Source organism: Gavialis gangeticus, unplaced genomic scaffold, assembly GCF_001723915.1.
Source record: "Gavialis gangeticus isolate Ggan-Ray unplaced genomic scaffold, GavGan_comp1, whole genome shotgun sequence".
Taxonomy (NCBI): Eukaryota; Metazoa; Chordata; order Crocodylia; family Gavialidae; genus Gavialis; species Gavialis gangeticus.
The window spans coordinates 24,370,022-24,397,728 of record NW_017728994.1 but is presented as its reverse complement, the minus strand read 5'-3'; the positions used below and the strand labels follow the sequence as shown (position 1 = coordinate 24,397,728).

Sequence of the window (27,707 nt, the reverse complement as noted above, 5' to 3'; positions counted from 1 at the left end):
TTATGTCTGGGTCTGAACTGGCTATTCTGAGGACGAGTTCCTGCTGCTTATTGCCCATACTACGAACATTGGTATATAGGCATTTAAGGCCCTGCCTAGTTGCGTGTGCCACCCCCAGATTTGGGAGACTGTTTGGACCCCTGTTTCTTACCTGGGCACTCTTTGCATTTATCATCTGTCTTGCTCGGGTGGTGTCTCCTCATCTTCCTGCGGCCCCCTCCCCCGGCGATGCTAGTTTAAAGACATTGAGCAATTGATTTAAGACCCTTTGAGCCCAGTGATCCAGCCAGTTTTCTCTCCACCATACAGTCCATTCCTCCTTAGCTTGTTTGCAAGGAAATTATAATGTAATAGTGTCATAGTAGTTAGGGGTCAGAAGGGACCTGAATAGATCTAGTCTAACCCCCCACCACTGGCTGGAGCACATGCTGGGATCACACAACCCCAGACCGGTGCTCATCCAACCTCTTTTTGAATTTACCCAAGGTAGGAGTGAGGACCACTTCCCTAGTAAGTTGGTTCCAGATCCTAGCTACCCTAACAGTGAAATAGTGCCTCCTAATCTCTAACCTGAACCTATTCTCCAGCAGCTTCTAGCCATTGTTCCTTGTCACCCCAGGTGCTGCTGTGGGGAATAGGACCCTTCCTATTTGCTGCTGATCTCCCCTAACAAGGTTGTAGGCATCCACCAAATCCCAGCCCCCAGCCTCCGCTTGTGGGAGATCATATAAAAAGCCTTGCTGAAGCCTAGGTATATCATGTCCACTGCTCTTCCTGCATCCACTAAGCCAATCATCTTATCATAGAAGGCAATCAGGTTGGTCAGGTATGAGTTGTCCTTGGTGAATCCATGCTGACTGTTCCTAATCACCTTCTTCTCCTCCAAGTGCTTAGAAATAGATTTCTTGAGGACCTGCTTCATGATTTTTCAGGGACTGTGGTGAAGCTGTCCAGTCTGTAGTTCCCCAGATCCTCCTTCCCATTCTTAAAGATGGGCACTATATTTGCCCTTTTCCAATCATCCAGGACCTCTCCCAATTACTATGAGTTTTCAAAGATAATGGCTAGCGGCTCTGCAGTCACATCAGCCAACTTCCTCAAAACCCCTTGGGTGCATCACATCCGGTCCCATGGACTTTTACAAATCCAGCTTTTCTAAATAGTCCATGACCTGTTCTTTCACCACTGTTGGCTACTCACCTCCTCCCCAAACTTTGCTGCCAGGTGCAGTAGTCTGGAAGCTGACCTTGGATATGAAGACTGAGGTGAAAAAGGTATTGAGTACTTCAGCCTTTTCTGAATCATCTGTCACTAGATTGCTTCCCCCATTAAATAAGGGAACCACACTTTCCTCCTCCTGCTGTTCCATCCTCCTACCTTCTCCACTCTGCTTTTGCCACCTGTGGCCTCAGGTCCCTAATCCCCCTTCCTACCATCCCCCCCCCGCCAATAGTCTCCCTCCTCCCACCAACCTGCCTGCCCCTCAGTCCCCACCCTTTCCACTTACCTTTGCTCTGCACCCGCAGGCCTCATCCCTGCTGTAACCTAGGACACAGAACATGGCTTCAGCCTTCCCCATGGCAGTCATGTGGAGCCAGCATTGCTGTTCTAGCTCAGCCTTATAGCAGCAATGTCAGGGAGCTCATGCTGCTGCTATGGGACCATGTTTCATAGTTTCATAGTTTCTAGGGTCGGAAGGGACCTGAGCAGATCATCAAGTCCAACCCCCTGCCATGGCATGTTGACCAGCTCCATGGCACTATTGCCTCTTACTCAATTGTAAGGCAAGGAGCTTTTTCCCCCATGTTACATGGGAGGAAAAGCCTCATCTTCTAATCGAGTAAATAGGGCACATCATTCACGTTCTTAAGAGATCAGGTGTAGCAATCTCATTGATGGGGCAGAGAACAACCAGTTTCTTGTTCTTCAGTTGAATATACATCTTCTTTGATATCTTCAGTGCATTCTAATCACCCTAGGAGATCCAGGACAGAAAAACAATTGCACATAATACAAACAAGATCTGCATTACTTGGCTCTCTTACTCAACATTACATTACAAAACCAGATGTGTGAGGTGTAAGTGTTAGGAGAACAGAGTTCGTTTGAGGTAGCTTTATCAAATGTAGCTAGTCTTCCAGCAAAATGCAGAATATATAAATTAGAGCTTAGGACCCTTGTTAAATCTGGCACACACAATTTTATGGTTACATTTAATGTTCCATATGTGCTTTGGACATGTGCCAGGTTTAAAACAAACTAGTTCAATATTATTTAGAAAAAGTGGCACCTTTCACACAGTGTCTTCTGCATAATGTCCAACTGTTAACCATTAAGGGGTAAAATGGTGGTTGCTTTTGTGGATTTGCTTTCCTGTAATATAACCCTATAATCAAGTTACCTTCTAGATCTTGGCAAATTCCATGGCACAGCAATTATCTGAAACTCGAATGGTGATTTGGTGTAGACTAAGCATGCTGTATCAAATCTGTATAGTCCTTGAGTGGTAAGTGTGTGGAGAGAAGCTTTGAAATCTAGAAAGCACTGGTATGGAGGGGGCAGACAGGTCATGTATATATACAACACAAGTTCAGGAACAGTAGCTCCATGAATCTGTTCCACTCTACAATGCAGCTGACTAGTTAATACAACAGCAGTGGTTTTCTTGCTTAGTCAAAGTTCAGAGCTCTCCTTCTGTAATAACACTAATCCAGATCCTAACCCAAATTGAAAGAGTTTGGATTTAGCTCATCTTCTTCATAGTGAATCTCTGCCTGCTTATCTAGGAAATCCATAATATTTTTATATGAATTGGGCCAAATGTTTCATTTTCAGCTTAGGGTTTGCATGGATTTTCAGTCTGCAAAATCATTTAGTATAATGTTGTTATTTGTTACACTTAAGAATAGTGGGAAAAAGTGATCTTATGATACTTTATGAACAGGTATTAGTATTTTTGACAGTAAATAGAAATTATACAATTAAAAGATTAATAAAAGAAAGCCATTTCATACTTACGGGAAATTAAATGAAAACTGCCTACAAGGAATGATGATTTAAGGAAGCTATCTAAAGCAGCTGTCCACAGAGAATGGGTAGTCTTCAGGATCCTTCTAGGCTATGTGGTCATCAGAATGAAAAATTTTGTGAAGCAGGTTGTAAGGTTTTAGTGGTTGTGGACCCATGAGAATAGGTTTTGGGTTTTTTTATGAAGTGGTCTGCAGAATGAGATGTTTGATTAAACTAGTAAGATTTGATGAAGGGTACGTGCACATCAGGGCAAAGGTAAGGAATATGTAAAATTCCACATAGGTTCTACTTAATTTAATTTTTAAAAAATGCTGTGCTTTTGGAAAGTAAAGGATTATCAAAAGTTGGCTTGAGAGGAGGAATTCAAAGCACTATGGACAGGATTTTAGTGTTGAAAGTATGATGCATATTGCCACATATCTTCAAAAATACAGTGCATTTTAGAGCAGAGCTCCTCAGAATAACATGCCAGGTGAAAGAACATACATTACATAAAATCATAAATCTGATATAGTCCAAAGTTTAGTACATGTAACTACAGGTAAAAGATTATGTGCATTTTCATGTAGAAAGTTAATGTTAAGGGGATACAATTGTAGAGTTGAAATGTAAATCAGTTAATTTTTTTCCCCTCCAAGCAGTGATTCAAGTTTTTTTTTCCATTTTATAATTTACAATGCATCTTTCCTGGTGAGAGTCAAGCACATTGAAAATCAGATGGTGAGAAGCTCCTTATTTCCTTTTTAGCTGAGGGATGCCGTTCTCCATTTCTCTGCAAGTATTCCCCTTTTCCTTTCAAGAGCATATTGGCAAAACCAGCTAACAGGATAGAGACATTATCTTTGTACTGAAGCCATTTTTTTAAAAAAAGGTTAATTATTGAGTTCAAATCAAGAACAGGGATGGATGGCTGAAGAAGCTGATACCAAGATGCAGAACCTTTTACTTTCAAATCTGGCCCAAACTGGTAGCAATATATTGACTCAGGAGAAATAATTTGCCAGATAAAATGCAGTTCTTCACAAAACCTTGAAGAAAACCTATGTGGTAGTCCGTTTAAATGCTGTTCTTTCCACCAAGAGAAACTGGACAGAAGTCACAACATACCTATGCTATACCAGTGCAATTCCTTATGTGACTTCCTGTATAGTTCTTCCTGTCCCTAACTATACTTCTGTGTGATCTTTTCCCATCCCTGATCCTTTGGTTCCCTCTCATTGTTTACATCTCTACAGGTGAGCCATTTGGGGCAGGCACTGTATCATTATGTGTCTAGCACAAAAGAGGGCCCAGGCCTCCTTTGCATTATTGCAGTACATCCTAGTATCTAGAAAAAAATTGGTTCCCTCTTAACTTGCTAAAAGCTGCTGCTTGTGCCACAATTTAAATAAGCATCTCCTTAACGTGGGGGTTTTCAATCATATTTTTCACATTCTTTTAATTTAATAGCCAATATGGTGTTATTACTTGCTTTTGTTGAATTCTTCTCTGACTCAAAGGTTCAAAACAGCAGCTTTAGGACCCTCTTCAGAAAGATTATTGGCTTTGTTACATTGGTGCCCTTCATTATTAATTTGTTATTGCCCTGAATTTTTTATGCCATTAACACAGTTTTCTTCTGATGATATATTAATATTTGCACATTTGTAAATTGTTTCCTGGCAGGCCCACCGAGTGGAGCAATGGGAATGTTGGAAGATTATGAAGTGAGGAGACCTGGTTTATAGTCCCAACTCCACTACAAATCTTAAACCAGACTTCTCTCGTTTTAGGCAAATCACCTCAATGCTCCATCTGTTTGTTTCCTTCATCTGCAAAATAGAAATAATGAAATCTCTTTAAAGCATGTGGAGATCTACACTTTCTTTAAGTTATTTTTTTATTATTATTAACTGCTCCTAAGTGCACACGTACAGGTGCGAACTTCGCCAGAGTTTATCATGCTGCACTAATTAAATCTGTAGATGCACCCACTGAGAGGTTTATGCATTACAGTTCTCAGTTCTGGCAAACTTATTTCCTGTTTAGAAAGTGCATGTAATCCTTTGTTTCAACACGTGAATTTTTTGAAGGTTAAAATAATGAAAATTACAGTTGGACCTAAACCTAAAGCTAGTCTCAAACCAAAACCCTGAATTCAGCTCCAGGCTGAGGCCCATTTCAAGTTCAAGTTCTTTTTTCTTTTTTTAAAGATACTTAAATACTTACTACTTTGTGCCTCTATGCTTTACATATTTTAAAAGGATCTTACAAGTCTCCAGTAACCCTCAACCTCATTTTCAGATAGGTTAATTAGATCTTTGTTTTACAGATGAGGAAACTGAGGCAGAAATTAATTTGCCTAAGATAACATAAGAAGCTTCTGTCAGAATTGGGTTTAGAGTTGATTCTGAGATTTGTCATTACCTGGAACTGCTGTTTTTCAATAGTTAACTGAGAATGACCACTGAGAGCTTAGGTATCCTTGCATGGAGCATTTATAGTAACCAGCACAGTGCAGTGGAAGTCATAATCATGAAGTAGGGTTTTCAGAGACAGCTATGAAAAAGATACAGTCTTGTTCAATTAATATACACTGGAACAACAAACTGTACATTATACAAATCTACTGAATTCAACTAACTTTAAAAAGTAAAATCAGTTATGTTAATATCAACAAAAAGCACTACTGCTGATGGACAGGGTGATCAATTTTATTTTCTTTAGTAGGAGATAGCTGAGCAGTTCAGACCTAGCACATGAAAATAATTATGTGATCATTCACCCCTGTTGTTTATAGGGTTCTCGATTTCATAGCTATTAGTTATAATTCTAAAGGGCTGCACATGACATCACACAAAGTGAAGTATATCAAACATCTCAATTTTACTGCTAAAAATCTATTAACCTTTTCGCTACTCACTAGACAATATGTGATCTGCAAGTCCTTCTATACTGCAGCAGTTTCAGAAACACCTGATTATTCTCTTCACTTAGAATTGCTGAATGAGAATGTCTTCTCAATGATTTCAGTCCTGTTTGAGTGGCAGCAATCACAGAAGGCCTTGTTGAAAATGATGCAGTCTTTTATTTCTGTTTGGCATCCCTCAGCCAGGAAGTTAGTACAGGAGGTTTCCGATTACAGGCTGAGAGCATCCAAGGGGCAGCATTACAGACTTCAAAAGCCTGCACATCTTTCATTTTTTGTATGTGTATAAAAACCTTCTCTCTCCCACCTCCCAACCATCCACTTGATTTTAACATATTTTTTTTCATCTTTATTCTGTTCACTTGATTTGGTGATTAAACAAGGCACCTTTTATCTTTTCCCCTTTTTTCTCATCAGTATGTTTCTATTTTTGATAATGAAGCAGACACATTTATATAGACAAGGAGACAGTTTAAAGTAATTCAGTGTAGCTAATTTGATACCAGCAACATATAAATAGAGATACAATGGAAGGAAGTATACTTAGTGCATTTCTTTACATTAGGATGGAAGGTAGAGCTATAAGTAATAGCTCTTTATCCATCATAAAATTTCAAAATGGCTCAGAGGCGTATAACTGCTGCAGCTGTTGCAGACTTTGTAATGGCATATTAGCTCTCTGACTCTCAGTGATTTTCTTTTGCTTTTTTTTTTTGGCCAAAAGATTCTGGCAGCAACTACAATTCTAGTAGTAATCTCAATAAGAAAACAATTGTTAATAATATATGGGTGGTAAAGGTTCTGGTGCTGGAACCCAGGAAAGAGATGGGAAACACAAAAGTTTAACTCTTTTCTAACTGTAGCATCAGAAATAATACCTGCTTATAGGACCCACTTTGCACATTACGCTTTTATCTGAGGTAGTATTCTCACTTGTTCTGAACTGCTGTTTTTCCCTCCTTTTTTCCCCACTTGGTGAAACAAGTTTCATTTATATATTGATCAGGGTCTGTAACAATACTCAGACATTATGGCTGCTTACAGACATTGAAAAAAACAAAAAACAAAATGGTACTTTACTTTAAAATTGGTGTGCTCCCACGCTGAGCCCAGCACATGCCCAGAAGAGGTATCGCGTTAACTGGACACGGCTCACCCAATGTCTGTATAGATCAGATGTTTTAATGGGGCTTTTTTGGTGCTTTTATCTAAAAGCTGATTGAATCAGCTACTAGGTAAAAGCACCAAAAGCCCCACTGAAATGTCCAAGCTATACAGATGCTGCAGAGTAGGTCGAACTAATGCACTACTTTTTCTGTAAAGCACGTTTTTGTTTTTGTTTTTAAACATCTGTAAACAGCCTAAACAATGTAACATCTAAACCCACAGACCTCTTCTAATTAAGGTAATTCTGGGTTTTCCACTACTTAGAGAAAAATTAAAGAAGGTCACTATTTCTTTGGTAATCTAGCTGTCCTGTTGATAGTAGCCATGCTCTCTTTTGTAATAAACATAAATGGGTATATCCTTCTTTAGAGACTGCAGTGATGATTCTCAGGCTCTCTGCAGAGGCTATTCAGCTTGTGACCAGTGTTTATTGATCTTGCATCTGAAAAGCTGAACAGATGTATACTCCTGCTCAGAATCCTCCTTCAGAAGCACCTCTCATGCTTATCAAGGGGCAGATTATTTTTAAGCCCTGTGCTTCCCATGAAGCATCCTTAAACATGAATCCAACTTTAGAATTTTATCATATACTTATTTGTTTCAAAAGATATGCTGATGTTTTCCTTCTCTTTCTTTGTTGCCTTCCAAGTTCGCATTTGTCCCTTTTTAAAGTGCTAAAAAATATTTCTAGAACTACGTTCCTCCCCTGCTGCTCCCTGAATACTACTGGAAATCACTAGTTTTTATAAAGGTGTAGGAGATTGTATGGTTTTGACACAATAGAACATGGCACCATCGGACCTGAAAAGAAAGCCAACTTAAGCTCAGTTGCAAGAAAAGTCTGGATGTTCTATGCTGTAACTATTGGTAATTGTTTCAAAGTGGATTGATTGAAAAAATGTATATCCTCATCACTAGTTGCAATAACCATACCCTTGCCATTCAAGAAAATATATAGTGGCATAGCCTCAACTAAAGTAAACTGGCAGAGGTCCTAAAGCATTTGTCCTATAGAGTATACCTCCATTCTTTCTTAAATGTCAGAGTGCTACATGTACCCTGATGATGTTTCATAGAAATCTTGTTTTAAAGGACCTATCTAGATGTAAAATCAGTATAGTGCCCATCTTAACTGCTCTTGAGCTGATCTTGAGCTGACCTTCCATATTATGTACCTTCCTTCTTTGATATACCATATTTACTCAATTCCAAGACTAGGCTTTTCCCCGTTCAACATGTGTAGGGAAAAGCTTCATCCTAGAATTGAGTATCAGACTCAGCAGAGCAGTGCCACCTGGGGTCTGAGTAGGAATGTGACTTGGCTTCCTGCAAGAAGCAGTGCCTTGGGGCTCTGTAGCCCATAGGAGCCTCTGTGGTCCCTTCTTTCCCCCCCACCTCAGCCACGTACTGCTGCTGTGTCCTGGACATTACCTGCCTAACAGCTGCTTGCCTTGCAGATAGGCTAGTGCTGCATGGTCCTGGGCAGGACAGGAATGGGTGGTGCAACTACAGTGGAGCTGTAGAGTTGGGAGTTGGGGAGAGGAGGTATGTGGCGGTCTGTGCTGAGACGGGGAGGCAAGGCGGGTGGGGGCAAGGCTGGAGATGGGTTGGGGTAGAGATGGCATGATTGGAGGCATCAGAGTTGTGGGGGTGAGTAGGAGCCCCTAGGGTGGGGGCATCATGGAGACACTAGGGAGGCCGGGCAGGAAGTAGGAGTGCTTGGGAAGGGCGACCTGCCTGGCATCCCACACTGTCACTCACAGAAGCTGGCACACTTGACTGCCCCCATCCCAGTGGCAAACTCCTTCCTTTAAAAGCTAGCATGCAGTGTGCCAGTCTGCATACAAGAAAGCATTCCAACAGGCGCTACTGTGCTGTCAGGGAATGCCTCAGCCTTTATCTACTCTATTAACAGGAGGAACGGGAACAGCTAGAAATACCTTCTTAGGCACTGGGCTGTGACGCCCCTGCATACAGAACTGACTCATGCCTTTACTCTGCTTCCTAGGGAGTTTTCCCCCTGCCCTCCACCATGCCCCCACCATGAAAACCCTCCAGCACATATTTAACATCTTGAGGTGAATGGATCTAGTCAGGGACTGAAACTCATCCATGAACTTTTGGAAGATCTGGATAAAAAAACATTGAATCCTTTTTTCCTGCACTCTGCATGTTTCTACAAAGCCGGGCAAAATAGGGTCTGGTGTGGATGTTGTCCACTGTAACATCTAATATAGATTAATTTTCCATATGTGGAATCTAATTATTGGCGGGGGTCAAATTAAATTCAAGGACATTTTGAATTTAGGTAAATATAGTAGCCTGTGATCGCCATGACTACATTCATGGTATTACACCCATCTACCTGGTATTAGATTTATCATAGGTCTTGAATAGTACTAATTTGTCATGTTAAAATGTATGATCTGCTATTACTTTATTTCCTTTGAGGACAGCAGAGGTAATAAAATGAGCACACAATGTAGATAAAATATATAGGTGAAGTACACATATAGGAAAGCAAAATCATATTGCTGTGCTTTTAAGTGCTGCATAATTAGTTGGGTTTGATATAAGAAAACACCTACCAAGAAGTATGCCATTGAGTTAATGATATATGTATAATGCCTTTGTTATATTTCAGACATGGCAATCAAAAAGCCGCTGTCCATTCTAATCCTTAAGACAGATGCCATTTCCAGGCCTGAAACTGAAAGAGTTGAAAATGTGGCAGAACTCACAGAGATATTTAATAAAAACTTCTCCCCCTACTCAAAGACAAGTTTAACTCTTATACAGTGATGAGCCTGTTACAAGAAAGGCACAGGAAAGGATCTCATGGTGCTCTTGACAAAAATATCATTAGCAACCAGGTTTCTACCTAAGTGCTAGGCAAGTTACCTTCTTCCATAAAAAAGAAAGGGGCCTAAGCACACGCACACTTGCACACACACACGTGTCTGATTTTCAGAAGTGCTGAGCACCAGCACTGAAGTCAGAGGTGCTCAGCACCCTTGGAGGGCAGAATGCAAACAAAGGGAGCAGCCAGCCAGATTGTAAACTGGGAATAGACAGTTTTGTTATTTATGTGTAACTAACACAAAGAGTGAGGGTGAAGAAAACAGTGTTATGTGCATGTAGGAATTAATCCAAGTGGTAGAAGGCTGTTGGTACTGGCTAGAGGAGGATTTCCTGAAAGAAGCAGGTGTTTTCTTTTTTCTATCATAGTTTACAACATCTGTAGACAATTTCCGAGTACAGGTACATGTGTGATACCTGTATAAGCCAATGTGACCCTCCCCCTCATGCCCCCAAGTGCCTTTTTTATTTCTTAGAAATTGTTTTACACAGATTGTCTATTCTGGGAAACAGTAAATTAAAATGTCTATTTCAGGGATATGTTTTTGAAGCATCTAGCACAAAAATAGAGTATCATCAGAATAGTAAAACTTGAATTATCTAAACCTCATCTAACAAAAAGCTCACTTACACAAAATGACATTGCATCTAGCAGTGTGCATTATTTACATTAAAAAACTCTTATCTGCATCCTTAATTACACTATATTCTTTCTTTCTGTTGCCTTTAGATGAGTTGGGTTTATGTCACTAGCATTTAATTGCAGAAAACAAGGTAAAATGTAAGTGTATGTAAAAAGATGGAAAGTTATACAACCATTAAAGGAAAATTAGTTGGAAAGAGAGCAGCCTAAATGATTATACTGGTGAAAAAGAGGAAGCCCCTGAGGAGGTGATCCTAATCTTTACTTTCCAGGAAACAATATAAATGGAAGAAAATAATAATGCCAAACTCTTAGAAATTGGTGGTAGAGAGACCAGTAACCCAAAGCTAGGAAAAGAAAACTTGAGGATAAAGTGTAGAAGTTTGAAACAGAATGAACTATTTGGACAAACTGTGCATTTCAGGAGATATAAAGGAGGCACCATTCAAAAAGTGGTTTGGGAGTGATACAGTGAGCAAACAGTTCTATCAGCTGCAGACTCAAGTGTGGAAGGATCCCAGTGGTCTTTTGTTGCCTTTTCTCCTATGAATGAATCCTCAAAAGGTTTTGGTGAGATAATCCACTTGGATTTAAAAAAGGTATCTCTATACAGAGCAACTATTCCATTCTAGTGGCTTCAATGCACATATGGAATGAGATGAATCCATCAGCCTATTCCTTCGTCATAGCAAGGTGGTCAATAAAGTTTCAGGAAATTAAGGTGGAAAATGCAAATGTGGCTTTATTTATTTATTCATTCACCTGGTCTTCCCTGGTAGCTATAGAAGACTCTCAACTTCTGCAGTAAGAACTGCCTCAGGAATTGTCAGTGTTCTGTCCCCTACCCTCTTTACCCTCCTTTATTTTGTTTATCCAGGCAAAACGATGAGAGCAGCATGGAGCAACACTGCACAAAGTAATTGAGTTATATGGCATACAGCGAACTGTTTCCCCCTCCAAGGATTTTTGGGGACACATTAGTTTGTGTACCTCCTGTGTTTGTTATCTTGTGTAATTATAGAAGATGCATTCAAGTGCAAGAGTATCACTGTTGTCCTGCTGTTTTATCATTTCTTTATGAGTTGATGGTTTCAGCTATGAAATGCAAATTTGGTTTACATTGTTGTTTTTGCCTATATAAAGGTTAAAATACATATTATGGACAATATTGTTGGTGCTGCTTTTTGAAAGGCCTTTGTCAGCTTATTTCAGGAATACATAGTTTTAAATGTTGTATAGTACTTTGAGTTTTATGTTGGCCTACACAAATTAAATTTATTCCAGCCTGCAATTTGTTACCATTTGGGGAATTATTTGATTAAATCATCATCAATTCTTGACACCACCCAAAAAAACAACCCTGGATGTACTGAGAATAATACATTGTTTTGCTTATGTTCATCATGGCAAACAGAACATACAGGACAGGTACAGACATTACACTTTTACTGGTATAAGTGATCGGAAACTGGTCTATACTCATAAGACAACAGAAGTTCAGCACATGTAGATAGATTGGTTTAAAAATGGTAGAACGCAATCTAAGATTTAACCCCTTTACCAAAGCATGAATATGTGTTCTGTTTTCTACCAACCTAAACTACACTGCTTTCAGAAAATGGTGTAACTTAGATTGATTCCACCCCCTGCTTTTTGAATGTCTGAACCTAGCTATAATCATAATGTTCTTAAAGCGCAAAGTGTTAATGGATACTGATAGCAATGGAGAGGCTAATGAATCCTGAATTTGGTGGACGTTTTTATTTACTCATGAACAAATAATTTTCTATTATTGGTTATAAAATGTTTCAGAATTTAACCAGCTGCAGCAGTAGCATAATGAGGGGTAGGTGACTGGAGCACCAGCCTGGGGTGTCCAAGAACAAGGAGGTGCAAGAACTGCAGGCCAATGGCCTGGGAGCTGTCATCACCACTACCCAAGGCACAAAGCCTGGTTATTACACCTCTGAAACACAATACAATTAGCCTTAGCCTAGATTATAAAAAGCCCCACTTAAATACTGAGGTGCTAACAACAATAAAATGCATTCAAGAGTATAAACGGTTTTAAGATAGGAAGGGTGTTCCAGAATACACACAATACTTGCTACTAAAGGAAGTTGTCTTCTTTTTATTGTTATCTTTTTAGTTTATCTTCCCTTTCCTGTGTAAACTGCTCAGTGTTGTGCCAAAAGAGGGTGTGTGTTAACTTTAGTGACAGAATGTTACGCACATTAAACAGCTCTGTACACAGTTTCCATACAGTGTGAATTTCCACATACTTTTAAGGAATGCTTTTTGCCAGAATGGGGATGCAAATAAAGCTTTCTAATTGTTAAACTAGTTCCATGAATTTTGAGGCTGTACAGTAATAAACTTACTGTGATGTGAAATACAAATATGTTATAGATGGAAGTGGGAGGGTTATAAATATATATCTAATTTGAAGGGTGGAAATGGCTTTTTGTGAAAGAAAATATTATGTTATAGACAACAATGGGAAACGGTTATGACAAGTTTAGTTGCTTAAGAGGGAAAATGAGTGCATAATGCTGAAAGTTTATCAAAACTGAAAGAACTACTGATGTGAAATTGAGCCTCCTAAGAAAATTCTGTTCTGTCGCTGTTTTGCTTTGCTGTTGTCGCATGTCACGCATGAATGAAAATGCTGCATTCTCCGGGGAGCTTTAAAGCCTCTGTGTAGGTTGTTTATTTCCTTCATCCCTCCTTCTTCTTGATTCTTAATGTCACATATAAAATGGAAAGCCTGTAAATATAGTGATTGTTGTACTGATTATCACCTGCATTGGGAAACGCCCTGCCTGGCTTTGGTAACTCTAGCAGTCTCCACATGTTACAGCTGCTTAGATTTTAACCTGACTACTTTATCAGATATGTGAAGCTCAGTGTGAGGTGCCCTGGGGCAGCACAGATGGGGACTGCTTGTTTCCTTTTCTCACTCTTATTGTGAATAGACAGTAAAAGGTCTTCCTCGCTTTTGTCTGGTTAATTTACTTTGAACTGTCCCTACTATTTGGGACCTGCCTAACATTTCTCACCATTCTACAGACCCAAGCTGCAATCCCCAAACTCACATTCTGAGCTTCACTATCTTTTGTATTTGAAGGCTATAGTGTTAGAATTGTACTTTAAAAGATGTGATGCAGAGAGATGCTGCTTCATAGGAAGTTACAGGATCAAGCCCAGAATCCCTGAGACAAAGTGTTCAAGGATTATTTTGATGGTTTCATTGACACGGGTGGAGGAAAGAAAGATTGCTGTTGCTCTGTGATGCCTTCAAATGTCTTTTGATCAGAGATACTTTTCAGGAAAATGTGTGGTTTTATAAACCAGCTACCATCACTCATGTAGCTGTAGGGGTAGCAGACCAAACTAAAAGATATAGTTATAGGAGGGAAAATCAGAAGATAATATATTTTTCAAGTAGTATGCAAGTGCTTTTGTAAAGTTTGTGGAAGGGCCAAGCTTGGATGTACTATATGAGGATGCTCGGGTACAGAAAATTAGGATGAATTTTCTAAAGTCTCTGTCTTATGAAGGAAATAAAAAAGCTGTTAGCTGGAATAGTTTGCCTTTTGCACATTGATATGTAAGAGCACATTGATACCCAGTTTCCTGGCCAAACAATAGTTTAACATGGATGTTAATGTCTTGTTGCACTGGGGCATTAATGAAGGCCCCTTAGGATAGATCAGTATAGCTTCCTATTTCAATTGTGTGACTAAAAACTGTTGTTAAAAAAATAATCTGGCTACAATATATGGTTTTCAATTTGCTTTCATATTCTGAACATAGCTTATTACTCCCCTATTTTTCTCATTTTTTTCTTTTTCTGTGTCCAGTCCTATATTATCCTATTCTGATTATATTGCAGTTCACTGTAAATGCATCACTATAGCGGAGGCTTGTTAGGCTCCTTTTTCATATGAGCATAGGGTTTGTTAATCACATGCTGGTTTAGGAAAACACTGCATGATATTTTTGAATCCTATACTCTTCCTCGACAGCCTGGCTAACAAATGTCATTGACTGTGATGTACAAGAAGGAATTCTATTGTAAGTAAATTGTCAAAGTGGCTAACCTTGCCCACACCCAATTGTCAGGACTGTGATTCAGTTTTTCTGTCAACATCAGCTAAGGCTAACCCGGTCAGGCTTATGCTTCTGCAGTGAGAAGCCTGAGGAGTTGTGCTTTTCAGCTTATCACATTTTATTAACCTCAATTTACTATTGTAATAATCAATTGTACCCAATTCAAATTCTCATATTGGTAAAAAAATCAGAGATTATATAGGTTCACATATGTGTATTTTCTCTCCAGTGCATTGCTTTAAAATGAAGTATTACCAAAAAGTGTCTTAAGGATACAGACAGTATGCCTAGGCACACTCCCTTAAGTAGTTGTTCTAGTTTAGCTGGATTAACTCTCTGTTCCAGTTTAAATGCAATCCATCTATTAATATTACTTGGCAAAGTTCATTTGGAAGAATATTTATCTGTGATATTTGTTCATGTAAAGAAAAAGATGGATGGGGAAATAACATTGCTACCATCCTCTCTGCCTCTGCTTTCATTTAAAAACAAAAGATATAATAGGAGCAATTACTATAAATAAGAAACGAGGACACTCTCATAGCCTGATGTTTCTTCTGTTCTTTGAGGAAAGGAACATAGTTAGACTGCCTAAAGCTGTGATTAAGACATCAGGCATTAAAATGCTCATCTGATCCTGCCACAAAGGTTTGATCACATTTTGTTAAAATAGCATGTAATCCTTTTTTCTAATGCATAGTAGATGGCAAATGTTTTTTTTTAATAGCTTAATAACCTGTGTACCCTGAGGTATAATGCACAAGTAGGGGACAGGATGTGTTTTTAATTAAGAATGTGTCTTAAGGAAAAGTGTCTTGGTTTGAAATAGTAGCCTCCACTTATTAAAGTCCTATAACCAGAAGTAAGTTTGCTAGCTTGGAGAAAAACATGCATTACACCTTCCCATTTGAACTTGTGGAGTGTGTTGACATTATCCTGCTGTCTTGCTGGCGGGGGGAGCCTTTTGGTGCAAGTATCAAAACTGAACAACTGTATATGGGTATATTGAGATAATTGTGTAAAAAGAAGACTGCCTGAATGAGTTTCAAAATGTGTTATTTCTTCATTATCTAGCACTTTATAATTAACTGTTCTTTTTTTATTATTTCAGGAAGCTGCCACTTTTGCTAGAGAGCAAGGCTTTGAGGTGAGTTAACCCACAATTGCACACTAAACAGATCCTAAAGGTTTTTTTCTTGCTGATAATGAAGTTCTTTTGGACAATGATTGATGTGCTATTATACTCTCCAAGCCTCGCAGCGGTTGCCATGGAAACTTGGCAGTCGTCATGGTTTCTTTGTTCTGCCAGCTCAGTGTTATGACGCACTCTGCTAGGTCTGCACCCAACATCGCCTACAGATGTTATTTATTGAATTCTGAAAAGCCTCTTGGGAAGCCGAGAGGTTGGGCACGGTTTCAAGCTGCCTCTGCAGATATGGGACCTGTCAGTTTGTTCAGTTAAAAAGCTACCTCATTAGCTGCATTACACTCCATAAGGATTCACTGCTAAAGCAGTGGTGAAGCAAGACTAAATAGTGAAATATAACACCGTTTAAATAACTTAAACCCTGCCACATGAAGATTATCATTATGCAAATGACTTTTAGACAGGTTGTATATAAAATTGTTAGCAACTGATTGATGTAAGCCCTGCTTCTACAAACAGTCTTTTAGGAGAGTCGTGAGGATTTTTGTTTCAAAACATAGACAAGTTGGTGTTTTCCATCTGTGTTCTCAAAAATGTACACTCCCCTTTCAACTAACACTTGCTTTCTTGAAGTAAACATGGCTGATTTTGCAATGATTTTCAGAGCTTTTGATGTTGACTTGATCATCTTTATGTATTAATTTGAGTGTCTAAGCCTTTTCAATAGTTTCTCATCAGTTAAATTTAGATAACTTGATCAGGAGAGCTATCAATTATAGGTTTATGGTACTATCTACAAATATGCAGATCTTAAACACCATAATTAATGTGACAACAACTGTACTAATTTTACTGATTATGTTCCTACTGAAATCTAAATTGCAGAACAGAGGTCATGTTAATCCCTTTGTGTAAGTGTTCATGAGAATCAAACTCATCTTAAATGGTATGTTTGCAGTGCAAATGTATGGCTAAGGGGTTGACTCTTTAGCTCCCATTTCATTAATAATGGGCGCAGCACAGTTTGGACCCCATATATTAATTTTAGAGCATGCCACTTTTCTGTGGGATGATTATATGCAGAACATAAGGGACAAAATTACAGATTTTGGTTGCCCAAATTTGGTTTCTTTAAGACCATTCCCTCAATGCCATCAGTGTTTTGGATATTAAAACTGTGGGCTGCCCCATTTCATTTTAGGAATCATAAATTCTATTGGCCGCTGTGTAGAAATCTAGACTTTTTATCACTGTCAGTTTTCATTTGTATAATCTATATTGTTAGCATAAAAATATGCTTTCAGTTTATTCTGTCAAATGAATTAATTTCACAGATGGTTCCAAATATAACATATAGCATAACAAATTATTGGGACCTGGTAGTAGCTAGACAATAAAAAAGAGAGGAAGTAGTGTATTAAGCATACCCATTCTATATTTTTATTGCCCCCTTGAGCTAAAGACTTTGAATGTGCCTGGTTTAAATTCAGTCCTAGTGACAAACTGCTTTTGCTGGTGTCTGCTAACCACCATCATATTAACCTTTCCATTAGTGCTTGCTTAGAGATTCTAACACAGTTTCTTCTGAACATCCTCAGTCTGCCACATTTGATTACAGCATATCAGTAAAGTGCAGAATGATTATGATCTTATCTCTTATTACCCCCTTGCTTGGCAACAACTTGCATGTCAAGTTTGCTGACAGAGATGTATCAGATTTGATAAGTGTCCATTGTATTGTTTCTTTCTTTATGACTTGAAATAGAATCCCATCACTAAGAAGGGATATTAAGGGAAAGTGAACTATCCTCAATTAGATGTTTCATTAATAATAAAATGTAACGCATATTTGAGAGCCAAACTGGAATAAGGTGCGCCAAGATGCTGCTATTTTAGAATGCCCTCAGAACTTGCTTTGGATAGCACAGAGTAATTTGGACATACTTGCTGGAAGGTTTTGTACTGTTACTAAAGTACAGTGTAAACTAAAAAGGTTTAGAAACATGTCTAATACAAAAAGAAATGCATGAACTATCTGTAAGCATGCCATAATATGTGGAAAAATTAGCATTGTTTAGCTACTAAAAAAGGTCAAACCCAACCCAATATATGACATTCTAACTATCTGGTCTCTTTGTGAATTTTTAATATTTAAAAAAAAGAAGAAGAAAAAAATCTTAATCTCCAAAATGGATTCAGTAATTTTCAGTGTGAAGAGACATCTCGCAGAGTACTGGAAAGTGAGATAAGAACTGGAGCTGGGCAAAGCAAAAAGCAGGAGTGTTTTTTTTTCAAGTAGGTGATAGAAAATTGTTGGTACCTGATTTAAATGACAACCTATTAGGAATTTTAAATTAAGATACTTTACCTAAAATTTTCAAAAGGTTCTTTTAGCATTGAAAATTAGTTTAACCAGAATTTTTCATATCTGCTGCAATTCTAGCTCCAAATTGTTAAAAGCATTTGCTACTTCTGTTAGACCCAGTGCTTTTATACATATATATACACACATACACTGAAGAAAAAGAAATGCAATGAAGTTATTCTTAAGACAGTTACACTTACACAAGGAAATACCATGTGCCTTTGAGCAAGAGGCAGGGGAGGATCCGTACCTCTATGATACAAATATCAAAAATGTTGATAAGAAAGATTATGCTTGAAGGATGTTTTGGATGCCTCCCAGTTCTAGTTCCTCACATAGATGTTCTTCCATCACACTGAAAGAAAACTTCAAATGAGTTTTCATCCATCACTGTATTCTAAGGCCACTGTTTCCTCCCCTTATCTCCTGACCCACATTCATTTATAGTAATTGTAGGTAGAAAGTTATGTCTAATGTTCACTCTGTGCCAGAAGCACATCTGTACCTCCTTACTCTGTGAAATGTCTTGCTCTATGAAGAAATTTGCTAAATGAGTGTGTGCTCCCTCTGACGTCAGTGCTTTATCCAATAGTGATCATAGCTTCATGCATAGCTCTAAAATCTCATTCCATAGGCAATGGTAGCTCCATATTCTGGTGAGCTAAATGGTTCGCTGGAGTGTGGTTCAGAGAACATAAAGATTGAATTACTGTTTGTTGGTCCTGTGTAAAGGCTGACAATGTCCTAAAAATCATTAAACTTAGCAAGTATTATACCTTCATAGAATAATTTAGGGGTCAGCTCTGATCTTAGAACCAGATATGAATAGGGTATGTAATAAAATGGGGTAACGTGCATCTTGGAGGCTAATAGCAACCTTTACACACAACAGCTATTCTCTATAGATAATGCAGACATCTAAAAACACATATTTTCCACTCTGGAACATTTTTGGAAACTCTAGCAGCTGTCAAGAGGAATTGATAATGCAGAGCCAGCTAAAGAGCTCCCACTGTGGATCACCTAGACAGCATACTCCACTAGCAGGAGGTCATTCTTTAAACTTGTGTAACGTGTCCATGAGATTGCAGACATTAAGAACAGGATTTAAACAAAGAGTACAGTTTTAAAAGGGTACAGTTTCCAAATAGTTAATAATTGTAATTAATAATTTTATTTACTATGCTGGTCTAAATAATACTTTTACCATGATCTTAGAAGTCTGTACTGAATTAGAAAGCTACAGCAAGCAGTGGGATAGTACCACTGCACAAAGACACTTAAATGGTCATTCAGGCACAGCTCAACCACTTGCTTATTTGGTTCATTGGTAGCATTAATACTTAACTGGTTCAACACCAAAATGGAAACTACTACACACATCTACCAACTGACTAAACATTAGAAAGGAACATATTTCTTGAAATGGTAAATCTAAGTAAAGAAGTCCAAAGGTCAAAAGTGAGGAAATGAAAATCTTTAGAGCCAGTTTGATAGCTGTTTAAGCATTATAGAAATGCTAGTGAAGATAAGCATATGCCAAAGAAGAAGAAGAAGCAAGAAGAGAAAGAATGGATTCCTAGTCTCTATGGTTTAAGTGTCCAGGTAAAATTCCAGATGAATGGTGTCCTAGAAAAGTTAGACATCCTGTCCAAGGCATATACATGGGAAAGAACATTAGCTATGACAGATGTAAATGTTATGTGGAGATTGTCAGGTGTGAGAGAAAAATTTAAAGAGTGCATTGCCATATACATACCACTAAGTAAGAATACATTATTTAAAAATTTATTTCAGAAGCAGGAAACATGAAGATGAATGGGTGCACTGGACTATGAGAGAGGTCATGGAGTATTAAGATGAGGATAACTATGTTGCAGAGGGTATATACAATCTCCTTGCATTAGTTTTCACTATGGCAGATATTGGGAGACACCTAACCCAGATCTACTGTTTTTAAATAGTAAAGCTAAGGTACTGTCAAAAATTGCAACATAAAACAAAGGAAATTTCCAACAACATAAGCTAAGAAGTAACAAACTACCAAGACTGAATAGTATGCATGACAGACTTCTCAACAACTTTAAGAATTAGGTGAGTGAGAGGCTGAGGAAAACATGCAATCTCTTATCAAAATCAACTGTTATTTCACAGGATGGCAAATGTTCTACTTATGTTTAAAAGTTACACTAAAAGTAATCTATGGAATTACGGACCAGTGGTACTTAATTTAATATAAGGAATACTTGTTGCCATATAATTACAAACAGAATCATAAAATGCCTAAATGAGCAATAATGTTCTGGTAATTATGTCATCATGCTTGTTCCATAAGAAACAATTTGTGACTAAAATTCCTTAATCTTGCCAATAAAATATTTGATAAAGAAGAAATAATCAACACAAGTAATTTAGATTTTCAAATTTTTTTGTCAAAGCCCTTCACAAGAGAATATAGGGAGAGAAAAATTATTGCCAACAGAAGAAACTGGCTAAGAATCAGAAAGCAAACTTGAAAAAATAATTGATTTTCCTCATGATAAAATATTAAGTAGAATGTATCAAGATTACATACTAGGACTGATGTTGTTTAATGACAGATATTAATGTTCTAAAAGGAACTGAATAGAGACGCTAGATTGCAGACAGCTTCTGCAGACCTTACTCCTATTAAATATTGCCTTACTCTGTGAATAATGTCATTGAAGTCATTGGTAAATCAGTGGGAATAGACTAAAAATAAAGCTTGGTCTACAATACAAAGTTCTGCTGACATAGCTCTTTTCTAACAGTGAGAAAAAAAATCACATGTTGCCAAACTCCTGAGCTAAGTACAGACAGTCAAAAAGCCTGAGGCTGAATCGATTCAGTTTTCACAGGTTAGTTTAAACTGAATAGATTGAACTGATAAGCAAGTGAACAGACGGTTACTTTTGATTCTGGAAATGTAGCCACATACCTGCAGTGGCTCAGGACAGAAACTGGGGGGTGCTGGAGCACTCCTCCCTGCTCAGCCGGAGGGGACAGCTTGGGCAAAGGCTAACCTACCAACCCTGTGAGGGTGGGTTTGCGGGGGAGGTGCAAAGCATCCTGGAATGCTAGGGGACTGAGTTAACTTGAATCTGGAGAGGAACTGGGACAGAAGTTCAATAAACTGATTTCACTTAAATCAAATAAGTTTGATCCATCCAGGTTTACCGTAAACCAGTTTCAGCCATTTTGAAAGTAGTTTATGCGCACTGAACTTCTATTGTGTTACTGGTTTGAACTGGTTTCCAATCACTTATACTGGTTTATTTATAATTTCTGTCCCTAGCCCTGGTGTGGATGTAGCTATGCCAACAGAAGACTGTGTTTATCGACTTAGTTTATTTGGAAAGGTGGTATAGATACATCAACAGAAAAGTATTTCTGGCATATGTAGAGTAGTGAAGGCCCTATAAAGTAATTGTGCCTTAAGATACTACTCTTGTGATTGAGGCAAAATTGACCTAAAATTATTTAGGTTACCCAATATTAGAGAATACTATAAAGAATGTTGAAGGATCTAACAAAATTAGGAAAAAAATGAATTCACTATGAATTGACAAAAGAACAAAGAATGGAAGAAATAAACTGAGTTAAATTTACTGCAAGTATCCAAGTAAAAGTCTTGAGGAAACTACTGTGGACAGCTTAATGAAAACCTCTGCCCGGTAGGTAATGATTATTTTAAAAAATAGATTTGATGAAGAAGAGGACTGTAAATAATGGTGAAATATTATAATGCTATTATATACATTATTATTATTTGCTGGGGATGTATTATATACATCCCCATCAAATCTGTCCTGTGTTCAGTTTCAGTTCTTTCATATGAAGCAGATTGAAAAGAATGGGACTGGATAGTATAGAGAGAAAATGATAAGAAGAGATATAATAAATTTTATTGTGCAAATATATATTATTTATTCTCTCATAATAAAAGAATAAGGGGGCATTCAGTGAAATTGAAAAGCAACAAATGGGTAAGTGATAAAAAGAAACAATTTTTCACATCAGGTGGTTAATTTGTGTAACTTGTTGACACCCAGATAGCTTTATGACTGAAAGCTTAGTGTTGTATGATTTTAAAAAGAATGATATGTTTGTAGAGATACTGAGAACAGCTGCATTTAGATTAGATTAGATTAGATTAGATAAAAGAAAAGAAAAGAAAAGAAAAAGAAAAAAATTGGGAAGAAAAACCCTCATGCTTCAGAACAGATGGGGTTAGGAACATAATCTCCTCAAAGGCACATCATTCCTTAACTGTCCATTACAGGGTTGCTTACATCCAAATGAAGTACTGTATATGTTGCTGGCCATTCTCAGAGGTAAGATCCTGGAATGCAGGGACAAGTGTCTCAATTCAGTCTGCCAGTTTCTGTTCCTACATACCTACAGTATTCTCTAAAGATGTAATCACTTTAAAAGCATGTGGAAAATCGCTAAAGATATAAGTCTTCTACATTAATGTAAATCAGCAGTAATTCCATTGTAATCAGTGGGGTTACACCAGCCTAAAAAGGAAGAGAATCAAGCCCTGAGTTTTTTCCAAGTTATTCTCTTCTTTATGTTATTTTTAATTTTATGGCAGGCAAGGTTAGAATATATCCAGTAGCAGGGAAAATTACTAGCAATTGCCAATTAGAAAATGCTCTGTAATACTTTTTTTAGGGTTTGAAGTGTAGGAATTGGTATTGCTCCAGTATAACTTCCAAGATTAAAGACAATGGCCTCATGATACAACATAAACCTTTAAATATTCTTCCTTTTAAAAAATCTCTCTCAACAAACAATAAAGTCTATTTTATATCTTGTCCTAGGAAGATAAATCTTTGATCTGCTAATAAAGATCTAATCTTCCACTTCTCTGCTGTGCTAGCTACAAGAATTTTCTCTCTTACTATTAATAGACTGAAGACATTGAAGAGATAGCCCGGAAGACACAAGCCCTGCCAAAGGTGAACCCTAAAAGGCAACGAATTGTAGTCTTCACCCAAGGGAAAGATAACACTATAATGGCTACAGGTATACTTTTTAGACTATACTGCTGCACACAGTAGATGACTGTGATTAATCATGCATGAGGTTTACAAATTATAATGGTTAAATGGTATTCAAATGTATTTGATATCTTAAATCAATGTTTCTCACATCTGTTCTATTTTTAACTTCTTGCATGTCCTGACTTTGAGAAGTTAATATTTCACAGGAATGCCTAAAAATTTAGTTATTAAGTTCTTTTTATGACATAGATCTAATGCATTATTTCAAATGGTTTTACTTTGATTTTTTATTACTTCAGATTTTATCTGTATAGCCATCTTTGCTGTAAACAAGAACATGTGATATTGGTGAGAGTAGCTGTGACAACTGTATAGTACACTTAAACGTTTGTGAAAATACGGAAGTAAAATCCAGTACTAAATGAATTTCCAGTCTTTTTTTTGCTTTGAGCAAAAAGCCTTGTTTCTTGCTTTTGTCAGCTGTCTTCTCTTCTATTCTCAAAGGAATAGGTGGCGGGGGGAAGTGTTCTAGCTGGGCTGCAAGTGGCTTCTGCTTCTGAAACGATGATGTACACCACAGATTTAAACATTATAAAACATGGCTGCCTGTCTTTTGACAGTTTCTTTCATTTTGTCGACCTGTGTTTTCACACTAAATACTACTATTACTACATATGCTGTGGCAAACTATTTTAGTCATTCAGTTTTGCACAAGATAAGATATTGACTAAGGGCCGATTCCCTCCCTTTAACAATAACAAGAGTTGAAGGTGCTCTGTACCTTAAGAGTTCAGTCCTTACTTATTCCCCAGAAAATACTTGGGCCTTTGACTGCAGGACCAGGAAAGAAGTAGATGTGTCACTGCCTTACAGTTGGCAAGAGTTTGAATTATTTCTCTAAATTATTTCTGTACTGGTTTTGTTAGGCTCAACCTGTTCTAAAAAAAAGAATAGGTTAAAAGTTGGATAGGATTTTTGTATTATAAAGATGATGGTGTCACTTCAAGAAAATCACTGCAATATTCGAATGAACCATATGGAGGTGCCCTACTGGAGCTTTGTACAGCTGGCTGAAAAAGAGCAGTATATAATGTTTTTCTACATGTTAGTAATAATGCTGGTAAACCTAAATCTTACATTTAAACCTCCTGTGTTCTTATTTAATTTTCACTCTGAATTTATTATATTCCTTAAACTGGAGTTGTTAACAAATCCATTAATCCATTCTTTGATATTTTTACAACTGGGAGCTTATTTGAGGACTGACACTTGCTAATCTTAGCTGTTTGTTCCCTATGAAAATGAACTTAAATTAGAGAATGCACTTTATGTGCATGATAAATGCAAGATGGATAGAGAGTGTATGCAGTGGTGTCAGCTACAAAAGCAAACATGATAAATGTTAAGGCAGTTCTGAGCCCTGGGATAAGCTATTCAGTGTGCAAGCATAGCTGAATCTCTTTGCTATGTTGTTATTCATGGCAGCCAAATAAATGTCAATAATAAAAGAGAATTAAAGATTTTCATTTCCCAGAGGCAGTCCTCTAATACAGCTTGATCTTTCATTTCATTTGTAATTCGTTCTCATGTCAGGATGCAATCATTTGCCAGGCTCTGTGTGTCATGTTAAGTCATTTAATAATGATTAAGAACATAAAAATGCTTGGCCTGTGGGGCAATTCTCAAAAGAGATACCAATTTGTTATTGTTTTTCCCCCTCCTCTCTTCTTGAATATGGATCAGCCTTTTCCTGCCTCCTCGCATTAAAATACTAATGAAAGAAAAAGGAAAATGTGTCCCTTAATTTAGCATATAGTGACACCATAGAATGGCATAGGGCAGTGCTAACATACTTATTTCAACACTAATTAGGGCTTGTTGTGCTTTAAAACCTGCATTGTAGACTGTTTATAAATGATTGTTGGAAAGACTGCTGCACTTCACTATTGTTACCAGTGTAAAAAGTCAAACCTCTCTTCATAGGAGACAGCTAAAACATTTTTTTAAAGCATGGTTGTGGTGCAGTTTATTCTCATGCTTTATTGAGGAGGTGAAATACTCAAGAAGAGGTCATTCCTAGATTAAAAGAATGCTTGCAAGGACAGAAGGGTGGTTATCTGGACATGGATTTGGGTTTACTTGTAGAGAGCTTCAACTTTGTGCTGCAGTAACATTTGTTTTGTCAGATCATGTCCAACTGAGCATGACAAGAGGACTTCAATTTAGTTGGGTTACTAGGTCAGAAAAAGAAGCCTAAAAGCCAAAGTAAATCCAACAGTTTTGATTTCTTCCACCACCTGTGAACCTTAGGTTCTAACTACTCATGGAACTGACTTTTTTACTTCTACCCTTTCTTCTGCTGCGCTCATTAGCAATACTGCAACAATTTCTGGATAAATCACTTAGTCTGCTTAAATTCTTTTCATCCCAAAATAAGAAAAATTTACTGCCTCATCATAAGGAGCACCAGGGGCACACAAGAGACTGTCTCCTTGCTATCAGTAATAGTTACCTTCACCATGAAAGCTGCTCTTTCTGGTAGGAATGATTACAGCAAAAGTTGTGCTGTGAGCATCTCAGCATACTTTCTGGAGACAGAATATGTACTGCAGGTTTTTCACATAGAAGCTGTATGTGGGGGCAGCAGGCTGACTTCAGTTGCCTGCCACTACCTAGAGACAATTAGTATATGCAGGTTATTTTGGCTTATTTGAATAGATAATCCTGGGGAAAGCAAAAGGCACCTCTCTACTGCCAGAGCATCCCCTCCAAATTTCAGCTCTTTTCTCTATAGCATCATAACAATTCTAGGAATTACCTTGTGAAAAATAATGTATTGTCTTTAACATCATTCACAGCTGAATTATTTTTGCTGAACTTAAAAAATACAATTTGGAGCAGATGTCTACCATAAAAGTTTCAGTTCAATGGTTAATGTTTAGCAAAAATAACCAAAAATAGAGTCAAAGTTTTTATCTGTATGGAGAAATTTATAACAAGAACTGTACAAATACAGCTCTGTGTGGATTATCATAATCTAGAATAAGTCTGTCTGCTGGGGACATTAGTTTGCTTAACTGTAGTCATACAATTATAATTTTGCTAGTATATTTTCTTGATAAGACAAATCCTTTTAATGGAAAGTGTTGAGTCACTTTAACTGCAGGTGTCATTGTCAGCTCTACTTATAACTTCATAGACTTCATAGACGTTATTGCTGGAAGGGACCTTGGAAGATCTTTGAGTCCAGCCCGCTGCCCCAGGGGCGGGAAGTCAGCGGGGGTCATAGGATCCCAGCAAGATAAACATCCAAATTTCTATTGAAGGCATTCAAAGTAGGTGCTTGAACCACCTCTGGCAGCAGGCTATTACAGACCTTGGGGGCTCAGACAGTAAAGAAGTTCTTCCTTATGTCCAGCCTGAAACGGTCATGGAGGAGTTTGTGACCATTCAACCTGGTCATCCCTTGGGGCGCTCTGGTGGACAGACATTACCCCAGATGCTGGTGAGCACCCCTTATAAACTTACAGGCAGCCACCAGATCACCCCTGAGCCTGCGCTTTTTCAGGCTGAAGAGTCCCATAGCTCTCAGCCTCTCATCCTAAGGTCTGTTTTCCTGACCTCTGATCATGTGCATGGCTGTCCTCTGCACTCTCTTAAGCTTCTCCACATCCTTTTTGAATTGTGGAGCTCAAAACTGGATGCAGTATTCCAGCTGTGGCCTTGTCAAGGCCGAGTACAACGGGAGAACGACGTCCTGGGATTTGCTTGAGAAGCTTCTATGGATACAAGCCAGTGTTTTGCTCACTTTACTAGGTGCAGCATTACATTGATGGCTCATGTTCATCTTGTGGTCAGTCATGACTCCCAAGTCCCTTTTGTCCGTAGTGCTAGCCAGCGTAGCACTGCCGAGCCTATAAGCATCCTGTGGCTTTTTCCTCCCAAGGTGGATAATCTTGCATTTTTCAGTGTTAAACACCATCAGGTTCTCGTCTGCCCACCCATTTCCTGAACCTGTCTAGGTCAGCCTGGATCACCCTCCTGTCCTCAGGTGTGGATGCTTTCCCCCAAAGTTTGGTGTTGTTGGCAAACTTGGCCAGTCCGCTTCTGACACCAATGTCCACATCATTAATGAAGATGTTGAATAGTATAGGCCAAAGGACAGAGCCTTGAGGGACCCCACTGGTCCCAGGGCACCATGACGATTGACTTCCATCAACCACCACCCTGTGGGCCCAACCATGGAGCCAATTCCCCAGCCAGCGGACCATGGTGAAGCCGAGGCTGCAATTGGCCAGTTTTGCTAAGAGGTGATCATGGGTTACCAGATCAAAGGCTTTTTTAAAGTCAAGACATATGACATCATTCTCTTCTCCCTTGTCCAGGTGCTGGGTCACAGAGTCATAGGTCATAAAAGGAAATGAGATTGGTCAAACAAGACCTAC

The 27,707-nt window shown here is 38.2% G+C and overlaps 1 protein-coding gene across 2 annotated transcripts in view; it reads left to right on the top strand.

Annotated features, from left to right (window-relative positions):
• ADK (adenosine kinase) overlaps positions 1 to 27,707 on the top strand; it is a 713,431-nt gene that overhangs the window by 610,041 nt on the left and 75,683 nt on the right. For both annotated transcript variants that reach the window (XM_019502383.1, XM_019502384.1), the window contains exons 8-9: positions 15,832 to 15,867; positions 23,170 to 23,284. In XM_019502383.1, the coding sequence (XP_019357928.1) occupies positions 15,832 to 15,867; positions 23,170 to 23,284 (151 nt within the window). The remainder of the gene's footprint in view (positions 1 to 15,831; positions 15,868 to 23,169; positions 23,285 to 27,707) is intronic.